The sequence below is a fragment of the Palaemon carinicauda genome, chromosome 11 (genome assembly GCF_036898095.1).
Source record: "Palaemon carinicauda isolate YSFRI2023 chromosome 11, ASM3689809v2, whole genome shotgun sequence".
NCBI classification, from domain to species: domain Eukaryota; kingdom Metazoa; phylum Arthropoda; class Malacostraca; order Decapoda; family Palaemonidae; genus Palaemon; species Palaemon carinicauda.
Window position 1 is genome coordinate 104551722 of NC_090735.1, and position 26990 is coordinate 104578711.

Below are 26990 nucleotides of genomic sequence, written 5' to 3' on the forward strand. Positions count from 1 at the left end.
CAAACTCATTAGTTCCTTTGGTCATTGCAACCTCACCATCCATGTGAGCTAGGGATGGGGGTTTTGGGGGAGCCTGTACGTCTACCTGCTGAGTCATCAGCAGCCCTTGCCTGGCTTTCCCTGGTCCTAGCTTGGGTGGAGGGTGGGGGCTTAGGCGCTGAGCATATATATGGTCAGTCTTAACGGCTTTGTCCTGCTTGCAAGGGCAGTGTCACTATCCCTTGCCTGTGCCATCCATGAGTACCCTTTAAACCTTTAAACATAATGTTGTTATTGTTCCTAAAATTCTCTTGTAGTATTTCCTTATTTCCTTTCCTCTCTGTGCTATTTTCCCTGTTGGATTCCTCAGGCTTATAGCATCCTGCTTTTCTAACAAGGTTTGTAGCTTAGCAAGTAATAATAATGATAATGAATACCTGGGATCTAGGCATGGACATAGACTCCGTTCAAGGCAAAGCCTTTCCTTCAGCAGACAGAATAGCAAGGTTTAGGATACTGGCAGCAACCTTTCTGAAAGATAACCTACTTCTTGTCCTGACTTGGTAGAAGCTACTAAGCTATCTTTCCTCGTAAGAGAAGCTTGTCCCTCTGGGGAGGTTGCATTTACGCTCGGTGAAATGGGGTCTAAAGAACCAATGGTCGCAATCTTCAGACCACCCTGCAACCCTGCTGCAAGTTCCTCAGGAGATGATAAAGGGCCTCCTTTTGTGGCTGGACGAGGAGAACCTTTAGTGGGAGCCTTCCTTCAGGCTCCCCCCTTCACAGGTCATGCTTTTCACAGATGCATCTTGCCAGGGGTGGGCTGCACACCTAGGAAAGAAGCAAATATCAGGCCTATAGTCAGAAGAGGATAAGACCTTACGCATAAACTTCCTGGAAATGAAAGCAATGCAACTAGCATTACTCCACTTTGCAAAGACTCTGAAAGGTCACTCTGTGGTATTGATGAGTGACAACACAGTAGTGACCTACATCGCCAAACAAGGAGGCGCAGCCTCTCTCCTACTATGCAATCTAGCAGTAGAGATAATCAATTGGGCACAGTCCCCGGCAATCTCTTTATCGACGAGGTTTATTCCCGGAAAGAGGAATGTTATTACAGACCAATTGAGCCATTGGGGGTCAACAGTTGGTTCAGAATGGTCTTTGCTTCCTCTAGTGTTATTTTGTGTGATTCCCCATCTTTGGACATATTTGCCATCCACCTGAATTATAAACTCCCTGTTTATTGCTCTCCAGTCCCAGACTAAACTGCAGTGATGGAAGATGCATTTCAACACCCGTGGGATAGTCCAGATTTTTACACCTTCCTACTGTTCTGTATGATTCCTCAGACACTGTACAAGGTCACAACATCCAAGGGAGTCAGTGTAACACTAGTGCCCAAAGTGGCCAACAGTGGAGTGGTATTCAGACCTGCAGGAACTTCTGGCAGAAGTACCAAGAGAACTTCCAGAATGGCCAAACCTAATATGCCAACCCCACAAAAGAAAATTTCATGATGTAGTGCATTGCTTGTCTCTTGACGGCTGGATACTATCCAGCGTCTCCTTCGAAAGAAGGGCTTTTCAAGACCAACTGGAAGCAGCTTTCTGGATATCTCCGAAAGTCATCCTCAGCGGTTTACAAGGCAAAGTGAAAAATCTTCTGTGATTGGTGTCGTAGGGGGAACATTGCTCCACTCAAAGCTGCTATTTCCCTGATTGCATAACTTTTTGTATTCCTGAGGAAAAAGAAGGCCCTTTTAGTCACTTGGATAAAAGGTTACCGCTGAGCCTTAAGCCAAGTATTCAGACTGAAAGGACTGGATCTCTCAAACTCTTGGGAAATGTCAGCTCTGATTAGGAGTTTAAGGCAGTTTTGCCCCCCTGGTATGTGACTAAAGTCGTATGAGCCTTAAAGAAAGCCCTGTACAAAACTCTACATAAAGCCTTAAACAGTGACCTTATCTTAAAGACCGTCTTCCTCCTTGCTTCGGCTTCAGTCAAAAAAGTAAGTGAATTGCACGGTCTATATCATCTTGTGTCACATTCCAGAGGGTGAAGAGAACTATATTTGTCCTTTGATCCTGAATTTGTGGTCAAAACCCAAAATTTGGTTGATAATGGTCTCATATTTGACATTTTCACGCTCTTGTCTCTCAGAGAGATAACTGATTACTCGGATGACATGTTACTATGTCCTGTAAGAGCATTGCATAAATGTTTAAAGAGAACACAATATCTTAGGCATAGAATCTCCAACTTATTTGTGAACACTGGTTGCTCCAAAAGGAAAGTTTCCTGAAACAGTATTTCTTTATGGTTGTGAGAAACTATTATGATATAGTGGTTTGCGGACTATGGCCAGAGGTAGCATCCGAACTGCCTAGTGTGTGAATACCGACCACACCCCAACGTTCACTACACAAAAAGGTAAAATGGTGGAAAATCAAAAATCTGAATAACAAGTCAAGAGAACGGATCACTGGGCACCAACCCTTGATTTATACTGGGCAAAGGGACCCAGCTAAAAAATGCTATTGCATTATATTTTTTTTAGAGATGTCGTTTTCAGGTTCAGTAAAAAGAAAAAATAAACAATGATACTTAGAAAAAAAAACAGTGGCTGAGAAGGTGACAAAATGGTGAAAGGAACTGGAATGAAATGCTGTCTTCATAAAAACAAGAAAAATATTTATTTGTAAATGGAACAAAAAAAATCTATATCATTCCAGAGAAGTTCCTAACGCTATGCTACAAACATCTACATGTTTTAGTACATCAAGAACGCAACCGTGTGTATTGCCTGGATGGTCCAACTATCTTAACAAACAACACTACTCCTACACTAAGCTTAAAGGAAAACCCCGCAACACTATGGTTTTATGACATCTGTAATGACCAGTAAGAAACCTGAACAATTAATATAAAATCAACCATCTAGAAAGAAACTATAAAACTGTGAAAATACTCTACTGCAATAGTTTTCCCTAAAGCAATACTGTCCTTATCAATATCCAGTCTACCATTAGGCTGCAAAGTTACTTAAAAATTCTTAACTTCTGAATAGTATGGCTGCATACGATGCTGTGCAGGTCTCTCTGGGCTTATGATAGCAATTTTTAGAAAATCTCCAATTGTAAACCCGTACTGTGATAAGGTTTTGTTGTCATTGAAACTTTTCTGACCAACAACAATAGTGCCTAAATCTCTCATTCTTGGAAGGGGTTTGATAATTGTGGAACGACGAGACTAAACTCGAACACAGTCCCTCTCCTCCTAGCATCTGAATTCACTTCCTGGACCAACAAACAGATATTTCATTTCAATAGCTTCTGTGAACTATTAATGTTTATGACGCAATCTCATATAACAAGATTCTTCCTCATTATACTTCGTACACCGAAACAAAATCGTCATCAACTTTACGGCGATGACTGCTGAACACGAGCATTAGACAACGGCCTTATAATGCCTTAGTTTACATCCCCTCCACGAACTGTTTATACTTATCCGAAATAAAAACCACTCGTTTTTTTGTTATTCAGTCTAACAACAGTAAAGTGCTTCCAGTTATCAGGCAAGATGATGTGAATACAAAGCAGCAACACCAACCACTAAACACAATAGTAACAGGCAGTAAGCAACTTCATCTTTCCTATGTACTTAGAAGACTAGCCTAAACTTCTCTCCCTACTGGGTGTAGGGGCCTGCTGTCAGTACCTGTTAAAAGAAATAATAATGTATTAAGGCACCTTTTTTGGGGGACACTTGAGGGCAAAAAAAGAAAATGTAAGTTTGTGTGTCATAACATCCAAACCAAAATGTTTTTTCATACACACAAACCTTTAATTATTCCATTGAGAGCCTTTAAATTTTTTAAGGAAGTTTCTTCAAGGCCTTCCCCTCGAACACATAATATAAGTGGGCTTGCCACAAGCCTAGCTGTCCGCAAAAACCACTCCGTTGCACAAGTTCTTGAAGCTGGAGTTTGGAAGAGACAAACCACTTTTACAATCCATTACTGTAGAGACTGCACTCACAGGTCTTTGGACACCTTTTTTTATAGGCCCTATTGTTGCTGCACAACATATAGTCTAACTTTAAGCCCTTTTAGGATAAGTAACTCCTCTTATCCCAGGCATTTGTTATGCTCGGCATTATAAGGGTAGGTATTGAGCACTAAGGCCTATGGTAATCTTGATCGGACTTGAAGCCTTCACTTGGAATTCACCTTAATGCAAATAAGAAAGCCTTGAATTGTGTACTGGTTGATATATTAGATCATGGTTGGCCAACTTTTTGTTTCCCATACACCAATTTTTTTTTTCACTTTTAATTCAGATGCGCTACACAAACTTTAACCCCCTTTCAATCCTTTATGTATGGGGATTTGGACATATTTGGCAGTTATACATATAATCATCTGATATATATATATATATATATATATATATATATATATATATATATATATATATATATATATATATATATATATATATATATATATGATAGTGTGGACAGATGTAGCAGTTGTAAAGGAAAGGATTTAACATGAATACAAGTAAACTGTATTTACTGTATTGACACTTTGAATTTGCATTGATAATATTTATTTGTTATTTCCGTATTCCTGAAAGTACTAGTAAAAATATATTTTTTTTCTAGAAATCAATATTATTATTAGTATTATTTTTTAATGAGCAGGCATGTTTTTTTCTTAAATTATCACTGGGGTATAGTGTGCCACTTGCAATCGTGCAATGCGCCACTGTTGTTGCATGCTCCATAGGTTGGCCACCCCTGTATTAGATGATATATTGAATATATTGATAATATGCAACACTTGATGTTATCACTTCACCCCGGCAAGCTCTCTAGAATTGAAGGTAAGGCTCTGCCCCTTTATGAGCTGGCTGCACTTTTCACAAATAATTCACTTTGATCTCTTGCTGTTTCTATAGTAATTGTATCTTGAGAGAGAAGGGCAGACCTCCTACCTTCTCCAAGACTTCCTCCCACCATATAAATGATTCATAAATTTGTATCTGTGTAGGAATAAACTACTAATTTTATATAATTTGTATTTTTCCTAGCTATTCAAAGCTGAGTCATTTACCAAAGGTCCCGCCTCAACCGCCCCACAAATCTTTGACCAGAAGAGTGTTGTGATTAAGCGCTTGGAACGAGTGTATTGCGTCATTCCCAGTAGTTAGCTAGCAACCGATTTCTTTTTTATTGTCTGCCCATAGAAAACGAAACTAGAAGTAACCCCATATAAATGATACAGGGTTATATAGCTAGGAAAAATACAAATTATATAAAATTTTTAGCATTTTTTAAATGTTTTTTTCTTATAAGAATCAGTTTCAGTAACAGGGTCTTTCAAATAAACACACAAGATTTTATCTTTTGAAGTCTTCAATTGTGAGAAGGGGCTTTATTTTGTAGAATCATTCTCTCAAGGTTAAAAGAGATCTGAGAAATGGGCATACAAGTGACAACTCTTAATGGGTTAAGAAATCTTTTTTTAGAGTTGTGCCACATTTATCAGAAAAATTATTCTCAAAGTACTAATCTCAAGTGGAATGCTTTTTGCATGGAATCTTACTGGCAGCTAAACTAAAAAGTAAATTTCTTCTCAGGAGAAGAGCATATTTATAAAATATTCTTTCTCAAATTTTAACTCACTGCCTTTGAGAAAATTATAGATTAGTGTGTGCAATTAGTAATTTTGATTTGAAATCATTAGCTGTAAAATAAATAAACCATCCCTGGTTTGTTTCTTTTGTTTTTGAAGTTTATGCCACTCAAATGTTTTGTAGTATTCAAATTACAGTACATGTATATTGGAGATTTTATTACTTTCATTTTTGTCATTTATTTTAGTATCCTCAAAATGCTGAAGTCTTATGGAGATTAGCTAAAGCAACGAAGAACATGTCGGTGATTCCAGAAAAACTGGGAGACGTAAAAGAAAGAGAAAAACTGATTTTTGAAGGTAAGGGTCTGTTTTTACTTTAGCTATTGAGATATTAAGTGACTCATCAATTATTTTCATGAGAAATCTGTAATGTAGAGGACCCTCTCCTTACACTATATTTTTCCATGTAGCCAGGCTATCACCTATTAATTCCATTAATCGTACAGTAACTCCTTGATGTGCATGAAATTAAATTGAACAAATTTGAAATAGCTTCTATTATTATTAAGGGGAGAAAATCTATATGCACCCATTGTTCAAAACGACACGAGGAGTACACTACTAGCAGCCAATCATTTGGGCCCTATTTTTATTGTGGTGGTAGGCTATGGTTTAGATTGCTGAAATCGTATAGATTCATAATATTTTTTCTGATTTATTTTATTAATTGATTTTGTGCAACATGTATGGTAAGCAGTTGACTCAGAGTGTTGAGGAGGGTAATACGTACTACTAAATAATCAAGAAAATCTACATCCATAGAAATCAGATCTATGACTTAGGCCAGTTAGGCTAAGTGGGTAGGTTAAGTCCTTTTTTTTTGGTTTTTAATATGCATCTAAAGACGACATAAAAACAAAAGCATAATACTGTATTAGTACATACTATACTGTATAATTCATGTTTGTTCTGGTACATATACAAACCTTTGTTCTTCACAAAGGAGAGATAATAGTGGACCTGGAGTACACAGTTGCTGTAATGTTATAATGAGGTGTAAACAACCAGCTTGTAGCTACTAGTCGGCAGCTTGGAAGCACCAACCTCCCCACGCTTACTGACAAACCAATTTGATTTCAGGTGTTGGTGTGAAGGGAGGTTCTCACTGACTGAAGTACTGGCTACTTAAATTTGTTTTTGCTTTCTCTTTTCAGAATGTTTGTGAGCGTCTGTCTTCGTTGTAGATGCCGTGGGAGGTGTGGGCTTGCCCAGAGGTGTCTGGTCGTAAATGTGTCACATTTATGTAGAAAGGTAGATAGGTCCTCAGCTTTTATGTCCGGCATGCAGAGGACACTCCTGCAGCCATGCCTCATTGCAATGAGTGTCAGGAGTGGCCATCCTCCCAGTGAGAAGCGTACAACAGGAGGAGGAAGAAGTAAAAGAGGAATTCATTGCCCTCTGGGTCTTCCTCGAGGTCAAAGAAGTCCCAACTTCTCTTCCAGGCCCTTGATAAGTTCCCTTCCGACCCTTCCCCGTTGGTCTTCTCATCTGGAGGCTGCTCGGGCAAGAGCGATGGCCCTTTATCGTTAGGGCAAACTTCGAAGCAGTTACATTAGCCCCTTCCTTTTCCCCTAGAGAAACGGGAGGGCCTGCCTCATTAGGGAAACACGGTTTTTGGGTTTTTTGACACCTTGCAATTGTTATGGCCTTCCTTGGGCCTGAAGGGTTCGCCCTCCAATGGCAGGCTGGTGGAGGCGCTGGCTCAGGGTTCCGGCAAAGAAAGACTTAATGCTCCTGCCAGAGATGCCGTTGACTCGTTTCCCTCGAGAGGCAAGAAGAGAGAGTCCCTCCTCGGTTTCATGCCTTCAGAGCCCATCACCACATCTTCAGGCGCTCTTCCATGTACTGTAGGGCTTTTATGACTTGTTTAGGGAGCTTGTAAAGTAGCTAAGGCTACCTCACCACGGGAAACACTGGCACTGGGAAAAGGTGTGATTGGGCCCAAAGTGTCAGTTATCCCAGTGATGTCCCTTCCCAAGCCTGAAAGGACAAATAGGCTCATAATATAACACCAGTGGCAACAGAAAAAGCTTTGGCACTTTAGGCATCACACATAACATTAGGCGTAAGTTGGCCACAGGGCTGAAAGTGCGTCTTAGTCCGGTGCTAGTGTTACCCCTGTGTTGCCCACCCCTACCCCTGTGCCTGTCACTCCAACACTTGTACCTGGGGGTCTGGGGCCAGCGTATCCCACTCCTTCTGTGTTTGTGATGGTTAAGAATAAAATCTGTAAGGGAGGATTATTATGTATGTCTTAAGAGCTTAAAATCATTACGATGTTGTTAGTAGTGATAGCACTCATATTTATTGTTATCATCATTAAGTTCTTGTTATGTAACTGCTCAGTCATATAAATGTCAGTAACATACGTAATTCTGGAATTCCAATGAATTTAAGGCATTGTGTTTTTATTATGATATCGTAGAAATTCATGGCGAGGGAGGAAAAATCATGCTTACTTGGAGTTTAGAAGGTTTTAGAATGGTTACATGGCATTTAGAATAGAAGTGACATCATTTGAAATGAATCGCAATTCTGAAATTATGTTTAATCTAAATAAATATGTTTTATCAAGAAAATAGGAATAGATTTAGTTACCTTCTATAATATCATGAAAACGTAAAATTCTATTACAAAGATCCTTAACAAGAAGCAGTTTTTGGCCTGATTTTGTGAAATGTCACATGGAAGTACGTGAGAGTGGCACAAAAGGACGCACATCGTGGTTAACATCAAAAAGGAAGATGTAATGGGCAGTTTACTGAAGACACGTCTACGAAAGATAAGTTCCCTCTGGTTCCTGAAAATTATACACCGCTTTTCTCTGTTCTCGTATATCTCTGATCTTGATGATTACTAGAAATGTTTGTCTAGTACCATTTTAAAGTTTTAAGTCTTTATAGATCAGTGTTTTTGTCACTTGGTCTATTATTGAAAGTGTTGAAGTCTAGTACCATTTTTAGCTTGAATTACTGATGGTTACTAATGTGTTAAGAAGTGGCCGCGGTGGCATGACAACAATTAGAATAGCGCCAACATTTCCCTGTGTGTCGTAAGAGGCGACTAAAAGGGACAGGACAAGGGGACTAGGAACCTGCTCTCCTGTATCTTATTTCTATGAGATAACAAAAGGGTGGAGCTGAGGGGAGAGTGACTCCCCCCTGCACACTAGTTTTGGAGTGTCTGAATGTGCTTGGATGTAGTACCATAGAGAGTAGAAGATGTGAGATTAGAAGTATGTTTAGAAATAGAAGGATGGATATATTGGCTTTGTGTGAGACATAAATAAAAGGAAAGGATGAAGTGATGTTTGATGAAGTGACTGGGGAAGAGCAAAGAAAGAGAGGGTGTGGCTTTATTGGTGAGTGAATAAATGACAAGTAAAGTAATGGAGTGGAAGGAGATATCATCTACTCCAATGTGGGTAAGGGTTGGGTTGGGTAGGGAATGTTGAGCTTTTGTTAGTGCGTATGGGCCAGGTTATGAGAAAAGTGAAGAAGAGTGGAATGAATTAACTAGGTGGGTAGAAGGAATTATGTAGTTATCATGGGTGACTTAAATGATAGAGTGCATGCTGGAGAGGTAGAAAGTGTCATTTGAAGTATGGCATACCCAGTGAAAATGGGAGTGGTGAGAGACTGGTAGATATGTATGTTGAGCACGAGATGGTAATAAGTTGTTGTTTAAAAAAAAAAGAAAGATGATAACCAGTATACATACATGGGTATTAGTGGCAAATGGAAGAGTGGTAGAAAGGACATTAATAGATTATGTGTTGATAACTAGAAGAATGTTTTGAAGATTGAAAGATGTGCGCATGTTTAGGGGTATAGCTAACGGTATATCTGATCATTTTTTGGTGGAAGGAAACTTAGTTGTAGCAAAAGTGTGTGCATAGAGTGGTGGGATGTAAAAGGGAGGTAGTGAAGGTTGAAGAGTTAATAAAACCAGAGGTAAAAAGTGAATATCAAAGAAGGTTGGAAATGGCATATGATGACAGAGTAAAAGTGAGAGAAACTGGTAATATAGAGGAGGAGTAGAAGTTAGTAAAAGAAAATTTTGGTGTGATTGCAAGTGATGAGTGTGGCAAGACGATTGTTGGAGGCAGCATGAGGAAGGGTAGTGAATGGTGGAATGAAAGAGTGAAGATAAAAGTCGAAGAGAAAAAGAGGGCACTTGAAGAATGACTGCAGAGTAATAGTTTAGAGAAGTATGAAAGATTTAGAGAAATGTGGAAGTAAAACGTAAGGTAGCTGAAGCAAAGAGGGTGGCTGACTCGAGGTGGGGTCAAGGTTTGGGTCGTTCATATGAAGAGAATAAAAAGTTTTGGAAAGAAGTGAAGAGAGTAAGGAAATGTGGTTCAAGAATTGAAGTGACAGTGGAAGATGGAAATCGAAGGTTGCTAAAAGGAGAGGAGGCAAGGAAAAGGTGGGCAGAATATTTTGAAAGTTTACTGAATGTTGAGGATAATAAGGAAGCAGATATAATTGTTGTTGCAGATGTTGAGCAGTGAGTGATGGGAAAGGAGAATGTGAGAGAGATTTTTAGAGAGGAAGTGAGGAGAGCACTAGATGAAACGAGAGTAGGAAAAGCTCCTGGTATGGATGGTGTGAGGACAGAGATATTAAAGGAAGGGGGTGTGACTGTACTTGAATGGTTGGTGAGATTGTTTAATATCTGTTTTATATTGTCAATGTTACCAGTAGACTGGGTGTGTGCATGTATTGTACCACTATATAAAGGTAAGGGAGATGTGCATTAGTGTTGTATTTCAAGGGGTATTAGTTTGAGTGTGGTTGCAAAAGTGTATGGTAGACTACTAATTAATAGGAATAAGGATAAAACAGAGAATGCAATCTTAGAAGTACAGGTTGGTTTTAGAAGAGGTAGAGAGATGTATGAATCAGATTTTTAGACTTAGGCAGATATGCTGGAAATATTTAGCAAAAGGCAAGGAAGTGTATGTTGCGTTTATGGATCTGAAGAAAGCGTATGATAGAGGTGATAGGGAAGTGATGTAGAATGGGATGAGGTTATATGGAATTGATGGAAGGTTGTCGCAAGCAGTGAAGAGTTTCTACATAGGTAGTAAAGCGTATGTTAGGATATGAAATAAAGTGAGTGGTTGGTTTCCAGTGAGAGTGGGTCTGAGACAGGGGTGTGTAATGTCGGCATGGTTGTTCAATTTGTTTGATGGTGGAGTGGTGAGAGAAGTGAATGCTCCAGTGCTTGGTCGAGAATTGAAAGTGATAGATGAGGGTGATCATGAATGGGAAGTAAATCAGTTGTTGTTTGCGGATGATACTGTACTGGTTAAAAACTTGGAAGAGAAACTTAGTCGATTAGTGAGTTTGGAAGGGTATGTGAAAGAAGGAAGTTGAGAGTTAATATGGCTAAGAGTAAGGTTATGAGATGCATGAGAAGGGAGGGTGGTGCAAGGTTGAATGGTGAGTTCCTTGAGGAAGTAGATCAGTTTAAGTACTTGGGGTCTGTTGTTACAGCAAATGGTGGAGTGGAAGCAGATATACGTCAGAGAGTGAATGAAGGATGCAAAGTGTTGGGGGCAATGAAGGGAGTGGTAAAGAATAGAGGGTTAGGCATGAATGTAAAGAGAGCTCTGTATGAGAAAGTGATTGTACGAACTGTGATACATGGATCGTAGTTGTGGGGAATGAAAGTGACAGAGAGACAGAAATTGAATGTGTCTGAGGAGTATGGCTGGTGTATCTCGATAAGATAGGGTTAGGAACGAAGTAGTGAGGGTGAGAGCGGGTGGTTTGGCCACGTTGAGAGAATGGAAAATGGCTGTCTGCTAAAAGTGACGAGTGCAAGAGTTGATGGGGGAAGTACAATAGGAAGGCCAAGGTTTGGGTGGATGGATGGAGTGAAAAAGCTCTTAAGTGATAGGAGGATAGATGTAAGAGAGACAAGAGAGCATGCTAGAAATAGGAATGAATGGCAAACAATTGTGACGCAGTTCCGGTAGGCAAGGCTGCTTCCTCTGGTCGCCTTGGTGACCACGGAGGTAGCAGTAGTAGGGTTTTCAGCGTATGAAACTTGATTTGTGGTGGATAGCGGGGAGGATGGGCTGTGGCACCCTAGCAGTACCAGCCAAACTCGTCTGAATCCCTGTCAGGCTGGGAGGAGCAGAGAGAGGAAAGGTCCCCTTTAGTTGCTTTGTTTGGTGTCGGCTACCCCCCAAAAATATATATATATTTCGATAAAGCACAAAAGTTTCTCATCACAGAAGCTTGGAAAACACATCACCTTATAGAAAATTTATTCAGCTATAAAATGGTATATAAGAGTTTGTAATTAGAAGAAACATGAAAAAATAGGAGATGCAAATATTGTAAACCTAAATTTCTTTAGCGCAAGTAACGAAAATCACCGATTGAAAAAGTTTCTTTCTATCGGTTATACATAACTTATTTTTAGAGTAATTTTATTTTTTTTTCATTTTGAAGAACATTTATCAAATATATACATACATACATACATACATACATACATACATACATATGTAGTTATCAAAAGTATGAAAAAGGAAATGTAAATAGCAGCTATCATTAAGTGAAGTTAGCCGATAACAAAATTTTTTATCTTTTATCGTATGTATTTCGATATAGCACAAAGGGTTTACATCACAGAAACTTGAAAAACATACCATCTTATAGAAAATTTATTCAGCTATAAAATGGTATATATGAGTTTGTGATTAGAAGAAAGGAAACAAAAAAAAATTGGAGAAATGCAAATATTGTAAACCTAAATTTCTTTAGCGCAAGTAACGAAGATCGCTAATTGAAAAAGTGTCTTTCTATCGCTTATACCTAACTTAATTTTATAGTATTTTTTTTTTTGAAGAACATTTATAGAACTTTCTTATACAGTTATCAAAAGTATGAAAAAAGAAATGTAAATAGCAGCTATCGTTAGGCGAAGTTAGCTCATAACCAAACTTTTTATCCTTTATTGTATATATATATATATATATATATATATATATATATATATATATATATATATATATATATATATATATATATACAGTATATGTATACATACATACATACATACATACATACATACATACATTAATTTGGTGAGAAAAACATTCCTACCACTCACCCTCTAAAAATGTCAAAATAGCAAGAAAAAATTACAATGGAGGGTGGAAGCCCCACCAAGGCCCAACCCCTGTCCAACCTAGTAACCATGTATTTTACTTTACTGATTTAGGCTTAGGTCTTACTTTGATTGTTTTTTCTTAATTTTTGTGAAAATAAATCAATCAATGATTACTAGGCGCTTGCCATTGGTTTTGACCCTTTTTTCTATAAAATAGATAAAATAAGATATAAAAGAATCCACACTTACCATATATCTTGATTCTTCGTACTATAGTAAATGTCCTCTTCTGCCGCGAAGAATCTTGCAAGCAGGCAGCAGAAGATGGACCACGCTGCCTAATGTTGCTTCCGCCCCCTGTAAAGCACAAGTCTTTAGCTTTACAACAATATAAAACCATTGCTATTTATGAAATTATAAGGCGGAGAAAATAATTGTCAAACACACGTATATGGAAAACTCGCGTCGAGCTCCTGTGCTGAGTGAAAACAGTGTTTGTGTGTGTATGTGTTTTTATGTGAGTGCGATATATATATATATATATATATATATATATATATATATATATATATATATATATATATATATACTGTATATATATAAATATGTGTGTTTATATATATTGATATATATATATATATATATATATATATATATATATATATATATATATATATATATATATATAAATATATATATGTATATATTTATATATATATATGATTGTGCTTATGTATATATATATATATATATATATATATATATATATATATATATATATATATATATATATATATAAATGTATATACAGTATGTATATATATATGTATATATATATATATATATATATATATATATATATATATATGTATATATTTTTATATATATATATATATATATATATATACTGTATATATATATATATATATATATATATATATATATGTCGTCGGCGCCCACTCGTGTCCGAGAATTGGGTTATGTCATTAGCCATCAGCCTCCTATCAGAAGAAGGGTGGAGGAAACGACAGAATGCCAGTAGCTGGGTATATTGTTTTGGGTGGTCGTGGCTTTGCAACGGCCACGCACACACACTTGGCCCACATCGTTTTCACCGCGGCTCAAGACATATGAGACAGTCGGCTTCTCCGATGTTGGTTGCATCGGGCTGCCGGGTTCTTGTTATGTCAAGGCCCGCCTTGTTGCCTGCCCGACAGGCATTGCCCTCTTCCGCCGGTGCTGGGAAGCTCCGCCGTTGGGGTCTTGTTTGGTTTGATTTTGGAGTTTTCCTTCTCCTAGCCTTTGCATATCTTAAATAAAGGAGAGGGCTTATAGGGGTCCAGTCTTGGTCTGGTCTCTCAGAACTGGCCTTAGCGGTATGGTTGAGCCTGCCAGGGTGGATAAACTACCCCACCGCCATTGCCCAGCCCATCATTGAGACACTCAAGCCCCTCTACTGCAGCAAAGTGCTGGACCATCAGAGGGGGTATGTATATATATGTATATGTATATATATGAATATATATATATATATATATATATATATATATATATATATAAGGGATTTTGACGTAGGAAAAATCTATTTCTGGGCGAGGGACCTGTGCCGGCCAGTGAATAAGCTCCATTTAGCACTTATTCTTAGGTAATTTACTGCTAAATATACCAGAGAAAAAATGTAAAGGAGTGCTAGGTTAACTAGCTCGCTCACCTATTGGTGTCGGTATAAAATTGGGCGTATAATCCAGAGGTCCCGCACTATTTAGATTCATCCACGACAAAGATCCCAATAGAGGAGAGCCGTTCAACCTCACTCGGCACCACCAACTCTGCATCCGCTCAGAACCCAACTCCTTAGCACCCAAAGTTTGGGGACTCCAAGGGAGAGGAGCTGGGAGGGTTCACTGGGCGGCACAGGTCCCTCGCCCAGAAATAGATTTTTCCTACGTCAAAATCCCTTTTCTGGGCTCGAACCTGTGCCGCCCAGTGAATCTATACAAGAGAAATGTCACCAAACTTGCAAAATAAAGGAAAAAACATAAGCGTAAGGGAAATACAGGATGCTTTAATCAGAGATGAGTGCCACAAAACAATTATAAGGGTATCTTAAGAGGAACATAATCCACTTGGTGGAACAACTGACAAATAAGGTAAGGTATAATAATGCCGTGAGTGATGATATATACAGATATTCAGGAGTCAAAAATTAACAAATATAATAATAGTAATCAGGTGCGAAACCAACGAATACAAATAGGGTATAAATGAGGCAGGTAAGGGGGAGAGATAAAATAACAAGGAATTAACATATGAGTTACCTGGGGGTAACTACGCTCCCTGCAGCTACTGTAGGAAATTTAAGGGCTTCCAAATGTTTAAGGTAGTGTTTCTTGAACACTAAGGGTGACTTCCACCCTGTATACCTGGAAAGATCCGTAAAATTCATGTGGTGAAAAAAGTTCACCGAAGTAGCAACCGCTCTGATATCATGTGCAAGAGGAAAAGAGTCAGGGCTAGCTTGTTTAATAAAATACAAAATTTGTTGCCTGATCCCTTTAATGGTAATGGTACCGCCTTGTTCTCTAACGAATAGAGGCCCCGAGGAGTTAGAGGAGGTCCGGGATAAATAAGACCTAAGAGTAGTAACAGGGCACAGAGACGGATCTTGCGTGAGGGGAACAATTTTCCAGGAGGACCATCTGTTCTGAGGGTCTTCGTTCTTAGCTAAAAAGAATTTGTTAGGTGAAAGAAGGACCTCTCCCGAAGGAAGGAACTCAATATGACCCGGGTCTCTTGACAAAGCTGCCAGTTCAGAAATTCTTGCCCCGGAAGCCAAACTCACCAGGAAAAGTGTTTTCCTGAGAAGGGGAATGTAATCATAAGAACTGTTAATGGTATCAGAAGCCAATTTGAGTACATCATTAAGGAACCAGGTAACCGGGGTAGGACGAGTAACCGGTTTCAGTCTGGCACAGGCTTTCGGAATAGAAGCTAACACAGAGTCGGTTAAGTCTATGTTAAAACCCACTAGGAATATCTTTTTCAAGGCAGATTTAATAGTGGTGATAGTATTGGCTGCCAGACCTGATTCTAATAAAGTTCTAAAGAAAGTGACTGTAAGGTTCAAGTTCATACAGTGTACGTCTGAGTCTATCAAAAATTTAGCCAACTTTTTAACCCGCAGAATCATATTGGCGGATGGTAGAATCCCGTTTATCTGATTCTAGGAACAGGGTGTTTTGAGGATCGATATTGGCCCCATGCATGGCCGCAAACTTCATGAAGTCCATAAAGTTAGGGTGCTCTGAATGTTTGAGAAAGCGTACACAACGCGTGTTTGTACTATCTGAGACAGAACCGGATTGGGTATCGGGTGAGGATGTAGTCTCAACTCTCGCAGGAGAGGATACCAATTGCTCTTGGGCCAGTTGGGTGCGACCAAGGCTACTCGTCCCTTGAAGGGTCTCAGCTTGTCTAGGACTTTCAGTAAAAGATTCACCGGGGGAAAGAGATAAATCCTTTCCCAGATGTCCCAATTCTGTGACATAGCGTCTGTGGCGTAGGCCTGAGGGTCTAGATTGGGAGCCATATATACTCTCAACTTGTGGTTGGACTCCGTGGCGAAGAGATCCACTTGGAGACCCGGAACCCGAGAGAGAATCCACCGGAATGACTTTAGATCGAGTGACCATTCGGATTCTAGAGGGGAGGTCCGGGACAGGGCGTCCGCCACTACGTTCCGGACTCCCGCCAGGTGGACGGCTGAAAGATGCCAACGGTTCGAGGCTGCTAGGGAGAATATGGCTACTAGAACATGGTTCAGAGGCCCTGATTTTGATCCGCCTCTGTTGAGGCAGCGGACCACCACTTCGCTGTCGAGAACCAGGCGAAGGTGTTGTCTCTTGGGTGGAGCGAGACGTTTCAGGGTTAGAAGAACTGCCATGGCCTCCAGCACATTGATGTGAAGTTGGCGGAATAAGGGAGACCAAAGACCTTGAACTTTCCTGAGCTGAGAATAGCCTCCCCAACCTGATAGGGATGCGTCCGTGTGAATGATTAACTTCGGAGGCGGAAATCGAAGGGGAACTGATTTTGACAGATTGTTGGCCCTTGTCCAAGGTAGAAGTCTTTCCCGGAGAATGGGAGGAAGGCGGACTTTCCTGTCCCGGAGCTTCCGGTTCGCCCTCGAACGCCAGACACGATTGATATCTTTCAATTTTGCCTTCAGAAGTAGATCCGTCACTGAAGCAAATTGAAGGGACCCTAGGATCCTCTCTTGGAGTCGTCTGGAACTTACTTTGTCTTTGAGAAAGCGTTTGGTGTTCATTGTAATCTCTAACCTCTTGGGTTTGGGAAGACACAGAGTATGAGATATAAGATCCCATTGCAGGCCGAGCCATTGGAACTTTGATTTCGGAAGAAGACGGGACTTCTTGAAGTTGATCTGGAAGCCTAGAGATTGAAGGTACTGGATGACTCTGTGAGTGGCTTTTAGGCAATTTTGGGAGGTGTCTGACCAAATGAGCCAGTCGTCCAGATAGGCTACTACTTGAATCCCTTGATTTCTGAGTTCCTGAACAGCAACTTCTGCTAACTTTGTGAAGATCCTTGGGGCGATGTTGAGCCCAAAGGGCATCACCTTGAAGGAGTAATTTTTGTCCCCTAGGCGGAAGCCTAGATACGGACGGAAGTGTCTCGCTATCGGGACGTGATAATAGGCGTCTGTAAGATCGATAGAGGTGGTGACGGCCCCACGGGGAAGTAAGGTCCGCACCTGCGAGACGGTAAGCATTCGAAACTTGTCGCATTGAATGGACAAGTTGAGAAGGGATAGGTCTAGAATCACTCTTCTCTTGTCCGAATCCTTCTTCGGGACACTGAACAGCCGACCCTGAAACTTCAGGTGTTTCGTTTCTTGTATGGCGTTCTTTTGTAACAGGTCCTGGACAAATTCGACTAGGTCCGGAGTGGAATGTTGATGAAATCTGTTCGGAGGTGGAGGTCCTTGAATCCAACTCCATCCCAGTCCCTTGGAGATGATACTGAAAGCCCAGGGACTGAATCTCCATTTGTTGCGGAAGGCATAAAGCCTCCCCCCTACCTGCTGCACCTCAGTATTGGTTTGAGGAGTTGCCTCCGCGTCCGCCTCGGAAGTTCTTTCCCTTACGAAAGACTCTTCCTCTACCTCTGTTCTGGTTAGAACCACGATGGTAGCCTCTACCTCTGTTATAACTCTGGGAAGAGCTATGAGCCTCATAAGACTGGTTAAAGGCAGGAGAAGTGGTGGAGGCACCGGAAAGCTGGCTCTTAGGGAGCAGAACGGTGACATAGTCGTCCGAAGGAGCCTGAGAGGTGGAAGGCTGTGCAGGAGCAACGGGAGATGGAGGAAGAGGCAGTCGGAAATTGGACGAACTACTCTGCTGTTGCCTGAACTGGGTGGAAGTATACGGGCGGAGCTTCTTCCTACCCCGGGCTTGGTAATTTGCGGGGTCATATTTCCGTTTAGGAGTCAAACCCCAACGGGCTTTAAGGCTCTGATTGACTCTAGTGGCCTCTGCCAAGACTTCCTCTACAAGATCCTCAGGGAAGAGATTTGAACCCCAGCAGGAGGACCGGATAAGCTTATTAGGCTCGTGCCTAATGGTCGCCTCAGCCAGGACGTGTTTGCGACACCTACGTTTAGCAGTAGCGAAGTCATAAAGGTCGTAGTATAATGACTGCAACGTAGCCTTATTGAGAGACTTAAAGATACTCTCAGTATCATAAGTCAAGGCTATCGACTCCGTGGATGTGGCCAAGTTCAGAGTTCGGCCAACACGTAGGCGGGAATCATACTCCTGTTTAATGAGGGATTCCGGGAGACGGGGAAGCCGCTCACTAAACAAGACTGAGGCACAGTCCGCTGATAGCTTGCCAGAGGTAAAAGTGGTATGGACGTTGTCCCAACACTCAATGCCAGAAGGAAGAAGGAGGGAGATCGGATCCACCTCTCGGATGGGAGGCAAGGGCTTCTCCTCCAGAGCATATTGGAAAGCAAGCTCTGCTACCTTATTGACACATGGAGTCACGGTGTTTTTATCCATTAAAAACATTGTGAAGGAACTCTTATACGGCGTTAACATGGTGTTGGTGCAACCGATGTCGTTCAAGAACCTAGCCCAAACAGATTGGGCTTGCTCTTTTGGGAAGATGACGGTCTCTTTGGGGACCTTATCTAGCCGAACCAGAGCTTCCTCGGTAAGCCTGGCATAACCATGAAATGGAAATGCCAGACCAGGAGGAAAGAATTCAAAGTCCTCTAGAGGACAAGTGCCAAGACCTTCCAAAGTTAACATTCCGTCTGAGAACGGAGAATGAAGAGCCATGCGCCAAGGATTATTCTTGGTAAACGGCGGGAGCTTAGAGGCATCCGGGATGAGAGAGCTTTGGACTCGCTCCGGAGCCCCTTGCTCTAATGCCCCAAGTCTCTGACCGATGTTAGAGAACATCGTGTCCATCTTGGCCTGCATTTCCGACACCAACTTAGCTTGCATCTCCGACACAATGCGAAGCATGGCTGATTCGGAAAGGCCCGGGCTAGGAGCAGGAGTGGCGGATTGTACTCCTGGGTCGTGAGACTTAGAGGAGGAGCCGGAAGCCTTAGATGACGGGTTTGTATTCAGCTTAGAACTATGGGAAGCCTTGTGAGGCTTACGAGCTTTAGGTAAGGTTCTAGATGTAGACTTATCCTTGGGGGGAACCGGGTGTGATCGTTGAGACGAATCACGGTCCCCAGAAAAACCATGAAAGGAAGAGCGATCAGAAGAAGAAGAAAGAGCGGGGCTGAGGATAGGAATCTCAGCGCCGGTAACACCTGCCTCACTTACCACCCTACCTGCGTCCGGATCATCCAATAACATGGGTTCGACGTCCAGGTTCATGGAAGCAACATTGTCTTCCAGATCTCTGGGGGCATCCGACGGATCTTGATCTTGATCAATAAACCCCGTTATGGTGGCATCAATGTGGGCAATGATGGGAGCTGCAACATGCCTAGCCACAGCGGCTGAAGACTTGGCGTTAGGATAGACCATGGCACAATAGTCTTCGGATAGGACGTAAGGCTGCTTGGATTTCACGTTCCGGGCAAAACCACCAACCCACACTTTCAGTGTGGCCCGAGCCGCAGACTTTTGCTCCGGGGATGCCTGAAATAATAGTGGGAATTATAAAAAGGCAGACTCATAGTGGTCCTTCAAGACCATAGAAATCTTACTAAATAGTGTATGTATACCAAAAAAGGTAAGATAGATAAAAAGACAACATAGCCAACAGGACTCACCGAGTCAGATCCAAGGGTGGTGATGAGGTCAAAACAGACCATGCAGTTGTCAGGGTGCCAGACCACGATGTCCTCCAGCTGAACCCCGCAGAGGGCGTGAGACCGACATACGGTGTGCCCACAAGGCTGATGCAGAACAGCTGCACAGGCCGTCGTCTGACAATGCACCATCTATAAAAAGAATAGTATATGAGAAACTGTAATTCTCTTAAGTAGGGGCGGGTCTGGAGGACCCGGGCCTAACATAAGTCTAACTTAAGACTAGAGCTTAATTGTAATACTCTTAAGTAGGGGCGGGTCCGGAGGACCCGGGCCTAACATAAGTCTAACTGAAGACTAGAGCTTAATTGTAATACTCTTAAGTAGGGGCAGGTCCGGAGGACCCGGGCCTAAACATAAGTCTAACTTAAGACTAGAGTATAGCTATCCATTCCGGTCGAGCCGGGAGTATAAAATGCAACAAAGGATTAAGACACATAGTGTCTGATTTCCCGGAGCGAGGTTAAGCCCCGGGCCGGGAAATAAAAGTATATCCATAAACCAATTCATATAGGAACTCCGAGATAGTAATCTGTCATATATAATCATATATAATCATAGGAACTGTTATAAATTAATAGGGGGGCGGAACTGTAGATAAGAACCGCCAACCGAACCCGGAGGGTTTCGTATAACATAATAAAAGTGTGATAAGTGAATATAAAACAGGGTGCACCGGGATCCAACTCTGTTGACCGGTGGCCAACCCGTCTAGACAGAGACGAACCCGCCGGGACACCCGGAGGACAAAGTCCATACACACTGAACTACCCCCTCTAAAGGAGGGAAGGCCACGGTCCCCTAGGGGAGGGGGGAGAGAAGCCTAACCGCCCACCTAGCGAGAGGGGGAGCTTGGGGGAGGATCACGTGATACGGAGCAGCAGGGCTACCAACTGACGATCCCCAACCAGACAGATCAAACGGAGTAATAGCACAAATATTCATTATAATAGTAATAGCGTTGAAAACTTATATAAATATACACATAAAAATTTTAGGGCAAGGCATGCAACATAATAAATAAATCACAAAGGACACACCTGATGACTTATAAAATAAATTTGCCGCCTAGTAACGAAGGTCGGCAAGCCATAACGATACGTAACTGATATCGGCCCTAAAAATGAACCACGAGGGTTCTAAACGCTAAATAATGAATATTCACAAAAACAAATAACATTTAATTAATAATAAAAATAATACACATAGTAACACCGCGAGTGAAACTAAAAGCTCTCAACAGGAGTACCAACTGTAAGCGGAATCAAGCAAGATCGAAATGAACGAAGAGAATAAACTCCTATAATTTAAATATTAAACGATCTAGATTGCTCAAAACACAGCAAAACATAGCTTGGTACTTAACTTAGACGGTGTCTCCTGGGAAACCGACGAAGAAGCCATAAACCAGTGGAAAATAGCGAAATACGAGAGCACAACAAAAAAGCGGGTTACAACACAGGCGTGCTAAAAGGAGTTGAGTTCTGAGCGGATGCAGAGTTGGTGGTGCCGAGTGAGGTTGAACGGCTCTCCTCTATTGGGATCTTTGTCGTGGATGAATCTAAATAGTGCGGGACCTCTGGATTATACGCCCAATTTTATACCGACACCAATAGGTGAGCGATCTAGTTAACCTAGCACTCCTTTACATTTTTTCTCTGGTATATTTAGCAGTAAATTACCTAAGAATAAGTGCTAAATGGAGCTTATTCACTGGGTGGCACAGGTTCGAGCCCAGAAATATATATATATGTATATATATATATATATATATATATATATATATATATATATATATATATATATATATATATATATATGTATATATATATATATATATATATATATATATATATATATATATATATATATTTGTTCCGACACGAATACTTTACCTCGAATTACCTCTTCGGAGGGTCCTTGATCCTCTCTCAAACTCGACCAAGATTTCCCGCGCTACCCCCCTATCTCGCTCCCGATAGTTACTACCCCCGCCGCCAGGATAATTCCTTCGGCCCGGATTAGGGCAGGTCACTGCTTTTCCCGGGTCAGGACATCATTAAGTCCTTGGTCGTGAGATCCGAAGCATCTCACTCTCTCGCTTAAATCTTTCGATCCTTTGGCGCGTTGTGTTCCCACGTGTTCCCAGTGTACGGACTTGTGTTTTTTCTGCGATAGTGCGTTTTCGCAAAGTGTCCTCAGTCCGTTTCCCTTGTGTTATCCAGGGTTTTTCTGTAACTCGTTAGTGTTGACCTTCGTGTGCGAACGATGGAGAACGTGCGTCGTTGTCCTGGTCCTAGAGCAGGAAAGTCGTGTGGGGCTTTCCTCTCTAAACCAGAGGTGGACCCGCATTCCCTTTGTTCCACGTGCAGGGGTAAAGTTTGTTCCTCCTCGGACACATGTTCCGAGTGCGTGAGTTGGGACGGAATTCAGTGGGTACGTTATGGTACTAAGAAAAAGAAGTCGTCTAAGCGTTCCCCAAAGAAAGTGAATGGCGTGTCTTCCTTACAGTCGGTCAGTGATCGGTCCGACGAAGCCTCGGCCTCTCCGTCTCCTTCGCAGAGGAGTGGCCAGCAAGCCCCCAGTGTAATTGTGACCCATAGTGTCCTCCCAAGTGAACCCAGTGTGACGGAGGAACCAAGGGCTGGCCCCTCGGGAGTAAACGGAAGGGCCGCGAGTGTTTCGGGCGGATCGGGCCACGTGGCAGGGGAGCACGCTTCCTCGGAAGACCCGGTATGGGGCAGTGTGGCGTTCTCGGTCTCCCCCCCGCCCTCGTGGGCCGGTGCGTCGGGTTCCCCCCCGCCAGAAGAGAACCACTCGAGAATTCGTCGCCCGAGTAGCGACTCCTTCGGTTGGAAGTTACCGAAGACTCCAGGGAGGTCTCCGCTGAGGATGGACGTATCCCTGGGTCCATGGCCTTCTAGTAGGGACAGAGTGGCCTCAGTACCCTCGGTATCCACGGCAGTTCCCGAGGACTTTCTCCAGCACCCTGTCTCGGACGGTCGGCGGCGAAGGGCCTCCCCTGCGCATCACTCTAGCAGTCGTTACGGGAAGAACGTGGCACCCTCGGACTCTTCGGAAGAAGGCTCATCCTCCGAGGGAGAACGCAGGGAGAGACGGCACCGTAAGAGAGCGCGGACCGATAGCGATCGTTCTCGCTCTAGGTCGAGGTCGCGGCACAGTAGGAGGCGCCCACGCTCTCACTCCCATAGGTACAAGAGGGAGGTCTCTCCCGGCGGCGGCGAATGGTTTTACGTGCCCCCAGGAGAGTCCAAGAAGCACCGCTCGCCAGACTCTCGGTCCAGTGATCGAGCCTCCAAGTTGTCACTGCCTACATACAACTTGGAACCGCTCGACCGGCCACGCAAGAAGGACCTCACTCTCAGGCACAAGTCCTCGAGGCCTTCGGTTCACCCCACCCGGCGGGAGGAAGCGCGCTTCCGAGAAGCCAGCCCGACCGAACCAGCCCAACCGGGTCGGACGTCGAGCGGGAAGGACCAGTTGCCGGGTTCGGGTCTTCCCACCGGGACCGTGTCCTCCGCGTCCAGAGCCTTGGCCCAGTCGAAAGGCCTCCCGGGGTCGGTGGCACCCGCCACACGGCGAGACCCGACCGTGTACGGTGCGCCCTACGGTTGCGGGACGGCCTCCCTGGGACCTAGTAGGGAGAGGCCAGTCTACCTCCCAAGCACGGCTCCCCCCAGCCAAGCCGATACCTCGGTCGACGGAGGCGAGGTTTCCCCGTCGGAGGACTCCGCCTACAGAAGGGTGGTAGCCCGCATCAGGAGGACCCATGGGATTCCTGAACCCGAGGCACCGAAGGTGAATACCTGGAGGTCGAGCCTCTTGAGGTACACACATCGGGACGTCCTTCCGAAGTCCTCTCTGGCCCTGCCCCTCGCCCCAGACCTAGTACTCGGCCAGGAGTACATAGATAACTTGGTGGCCAGTACTGCGGAGGCCCCCAGGTCCCAGAGTTCCTCTAAACTCCTCCAGGGTCTGAAACTACAGGCCAAAATTTATATCCCAGAAGGACGCCGCCCGGGCCCCTGTAGAGTGGACTCAGCCGTGGATGTCCTAGGACAAGGCGGCTCGGACGAAAGGGCCAGCTCAGCCCCTGTGTCCTTCTCGGCTTCTGAAGCAGGCATGATGGAGGAGATGTCGAGGGACATGATTAACGTCTCTTCATGGCTGGACTGGTGGGCCTCCACGTTAGTGAATGTACAGGCCTCCACAGACCCCGACGACCCGGAACAACAGAGTCTCCTGTCGGACATTATCACTTCCGGGGGTAAAGCGCTCAAATTTATGGCATACCAGGCTCTCTCCCTGACGGCCAACTGGGTCCTCCGGAAGAGGGACACAGTGCTTTCCAGGGTAGCAAGGAAAATCCCAGACAGACAGGCGCGAGTCATTCGCACCCTACCCCTAGGAGGAGAGTCCCTGTTTCCTTTGAAGGAATTGGAAGAACTGATGGAGAAGGTGTCCAAGAGGAGAGAAGTCAACGTCCCTAAGCAATCATCCTCCAGGAGACCTCCGTATAGGAGGTCAGTCTCGGATAGGACCGTGACCCCTCAAGCTGTTCCCAGCTCTTCAAGGAGTGACGCCCACTCCTCTTCCTGGTCATCATCTCCTCAGCCCTCCCGCAGGGGAACTACAACTTCTGCCAACTCCTTCAGGTCGGGTTACTCCGCCTCGAAGAGGGGCAGATCAGGCCGCCCCTCTAGGAGAAGGTAGAGGGAGAGGCCCCCTACTCCCGCCCAAGCCTCGGGTTGGGGGATGCCTCAGACCCCATTGGCAAGCATGGAAAACGTATGGGGCGGATGCTTGGACGGTGTCCGTCCTGAAAGAAGGCTACAGGATCCCCTTCATAGCGGACTCACCCCCTCTGATCCCAGCCACCCAAACAGAATGGTTAGCTCCCAGGGACCCGTTGAAAAGGGCTACCCTACAAAAAGAAGTTTCCTCCATGTTGGAAAAGGGAGCCATGGAAGAAGTCCTTCTCCCAGGGCCAGGCTTCTACAGCCGCCTGTTCCTGGTGGAGAAAGCAACGGGGGGGTGGAGACCGGTGATAGACCTGTCGGCCCTCAACAGGTTCGTCAAGAAGACGGACTTCAAGATGGACACCCCAAAATCCGTCCTGATGTCCTTGAGGGAGAAAGATTTTATGATGACGGTCGACCTCAAGGATGCGTACTTCCAAATTCCAGTCCACCCGTCGAGTCGGAAGTTCCTCCGGGTAAAATGGGGCTCCCAGATCCTGCAGTTCCGGACCCTCTGCTTCGGACTGTCGACGGCCCCTCAGGTGTTCACGAGGGTCTTCGCGACAGTCTCAGTATGGGCTCACGAACGAGGTATCCGCCTCATCAGGTACCTGGACGACTGGTTGCTCCTTTCCAGTTCAAAGGCCCTCTTGGAAGAACAAGGAAAGGACCTCCTCCGTTTCTGCAGGAGTCTGGGAGTCATTATCAACCTGGAGAAATCGAACCTAACGCCGTCCAACAAAATGGGGTACTTGGGGATGACGTTGGACACCGTGCAGGGGAAGGCCTTCCTCTCGGAAGACAGGATACAGAACCTCGTCAAGATCATTCAGCCGTTCCTGTCGGGGCTTCCCAGGAAAGCGAAAGACTGGCAGAGGCTGATAGGCCATCTGGTCTCATTAGAGAAGCTAGTCCCCCAAGGGAAGTTACGACTCAGACCCGTACAATGGAACCTCAAGGCTCTATGGTCCCAGACAGGCTCTCAGAAAACATCGATCCCAGTCCTTCCGCACACGGAAACAGCCTTGAAATGGTGGAGATGCCGGTCGAACTCCCTCAAGGGGATGCCCCTCGGGTCCTGTCCTCCCGAGTTTCTCCTGTTCACGGACGCCTCCAGCCTAGGGTGGGGAGCCCACCTGCGGGAGGAAACAGCAAGCGGGACCTGGTCAGAGACCGAAAAGCATCACCACATCAACGTCCTAGAGCTAAAAGCAGTACAAAAGGCATGTCTGCACTTTGCAAGTCGGTTGAAGGGAAACACCGTGGCCCTAATGTGCGACAACGCCACGGTGGTAGCCTACATCAAGAAACAAGGGGGCATGAAGTCGAAGGAACTGTGCGACCTCACTGTAGACATCTTGCACTGGGCGGACGAACACCAGGTAACACTGCTAGCAAGGTTCATCCCCGGGAAAAAGAACGTGCTAGCCGACGGCCTCAGCAGGGTAGGTCAGATAGTAGGGACGGAATGGTCCCTACAACCAGCGGTAGCCAGACTCATCCTTCAACGCTGGGGCTCCCCGGTGATAGACCTATTCGCAACAAAGCTCAACGCCAAGTTACCGGTTTATTGCTCCCCGGTACCAGACGAAGGAGCAGCCCTAGAAGACGCCTTCCAGCACAGGTGGGACAACCTGGACGTTTATGCCTTTCCCCCCTTCACGCTGCTAAGACAAGTGCTCAACAGAGTAAGAACCGCCCAAAACCTAAAGATGACTTTGGTAGCGCCCTGGTGGCCAGAGAGAGAGTGGTTCGCGGATCTGAAAGACCTGGCAAGCTATCCGCCATGGCCTCTGCCCCCCAGGTCAGATCTACTGAGTCAACCGCACTTCCTCAGGTTCCACGACAACCCTCTCTCTCTTCGCCTTCACGCCTGGAGACTATCGAGCGACTCCTGAGGAAGGAGGGGTTCTCCTCCTCCACAGCTAAGAGGATGTCCCTATATCTAAGAAAATCCTCTACCGTAGTCTACCAGGCGAAGTGGGCCGCCTTTACGAAATGGTGCGCGACAAAACAAATAAGACCTCTCGAAGCCTCGGTCCCTGACATAG

General features: G+C 44.0%; 1 protein-coding gene across 6 annotated transcripts in view; it reads left to right on the forward strand.

The window, feature by feature from the left end:
* The window catches only part of LOC137650113 (regulator of microtubule dynamics protein 1-like), a 314670-nt gene that overhangs the window by 188482 nt on the left and 99198 nt on the right, over positions 1-26990 (forward strand). For all 6 annotated transcript variants that reach the window (XR_011045912.1, XR_011045913.1, XR_011045914.1 and 3 more), the window contains one exon: positions 5874-5985. Coding sequence is in view for 2 of the 6 variants with exons in the window: in XM_068383241.1 (XP_068239342.1) it covers positions 5874-5985 (112 nt within the window). In the remaining 4 variants the exon portion in view is untranslated. The remainder of the gene's footprint in view (positions 1-5873; positions 5986-26990) is intronic.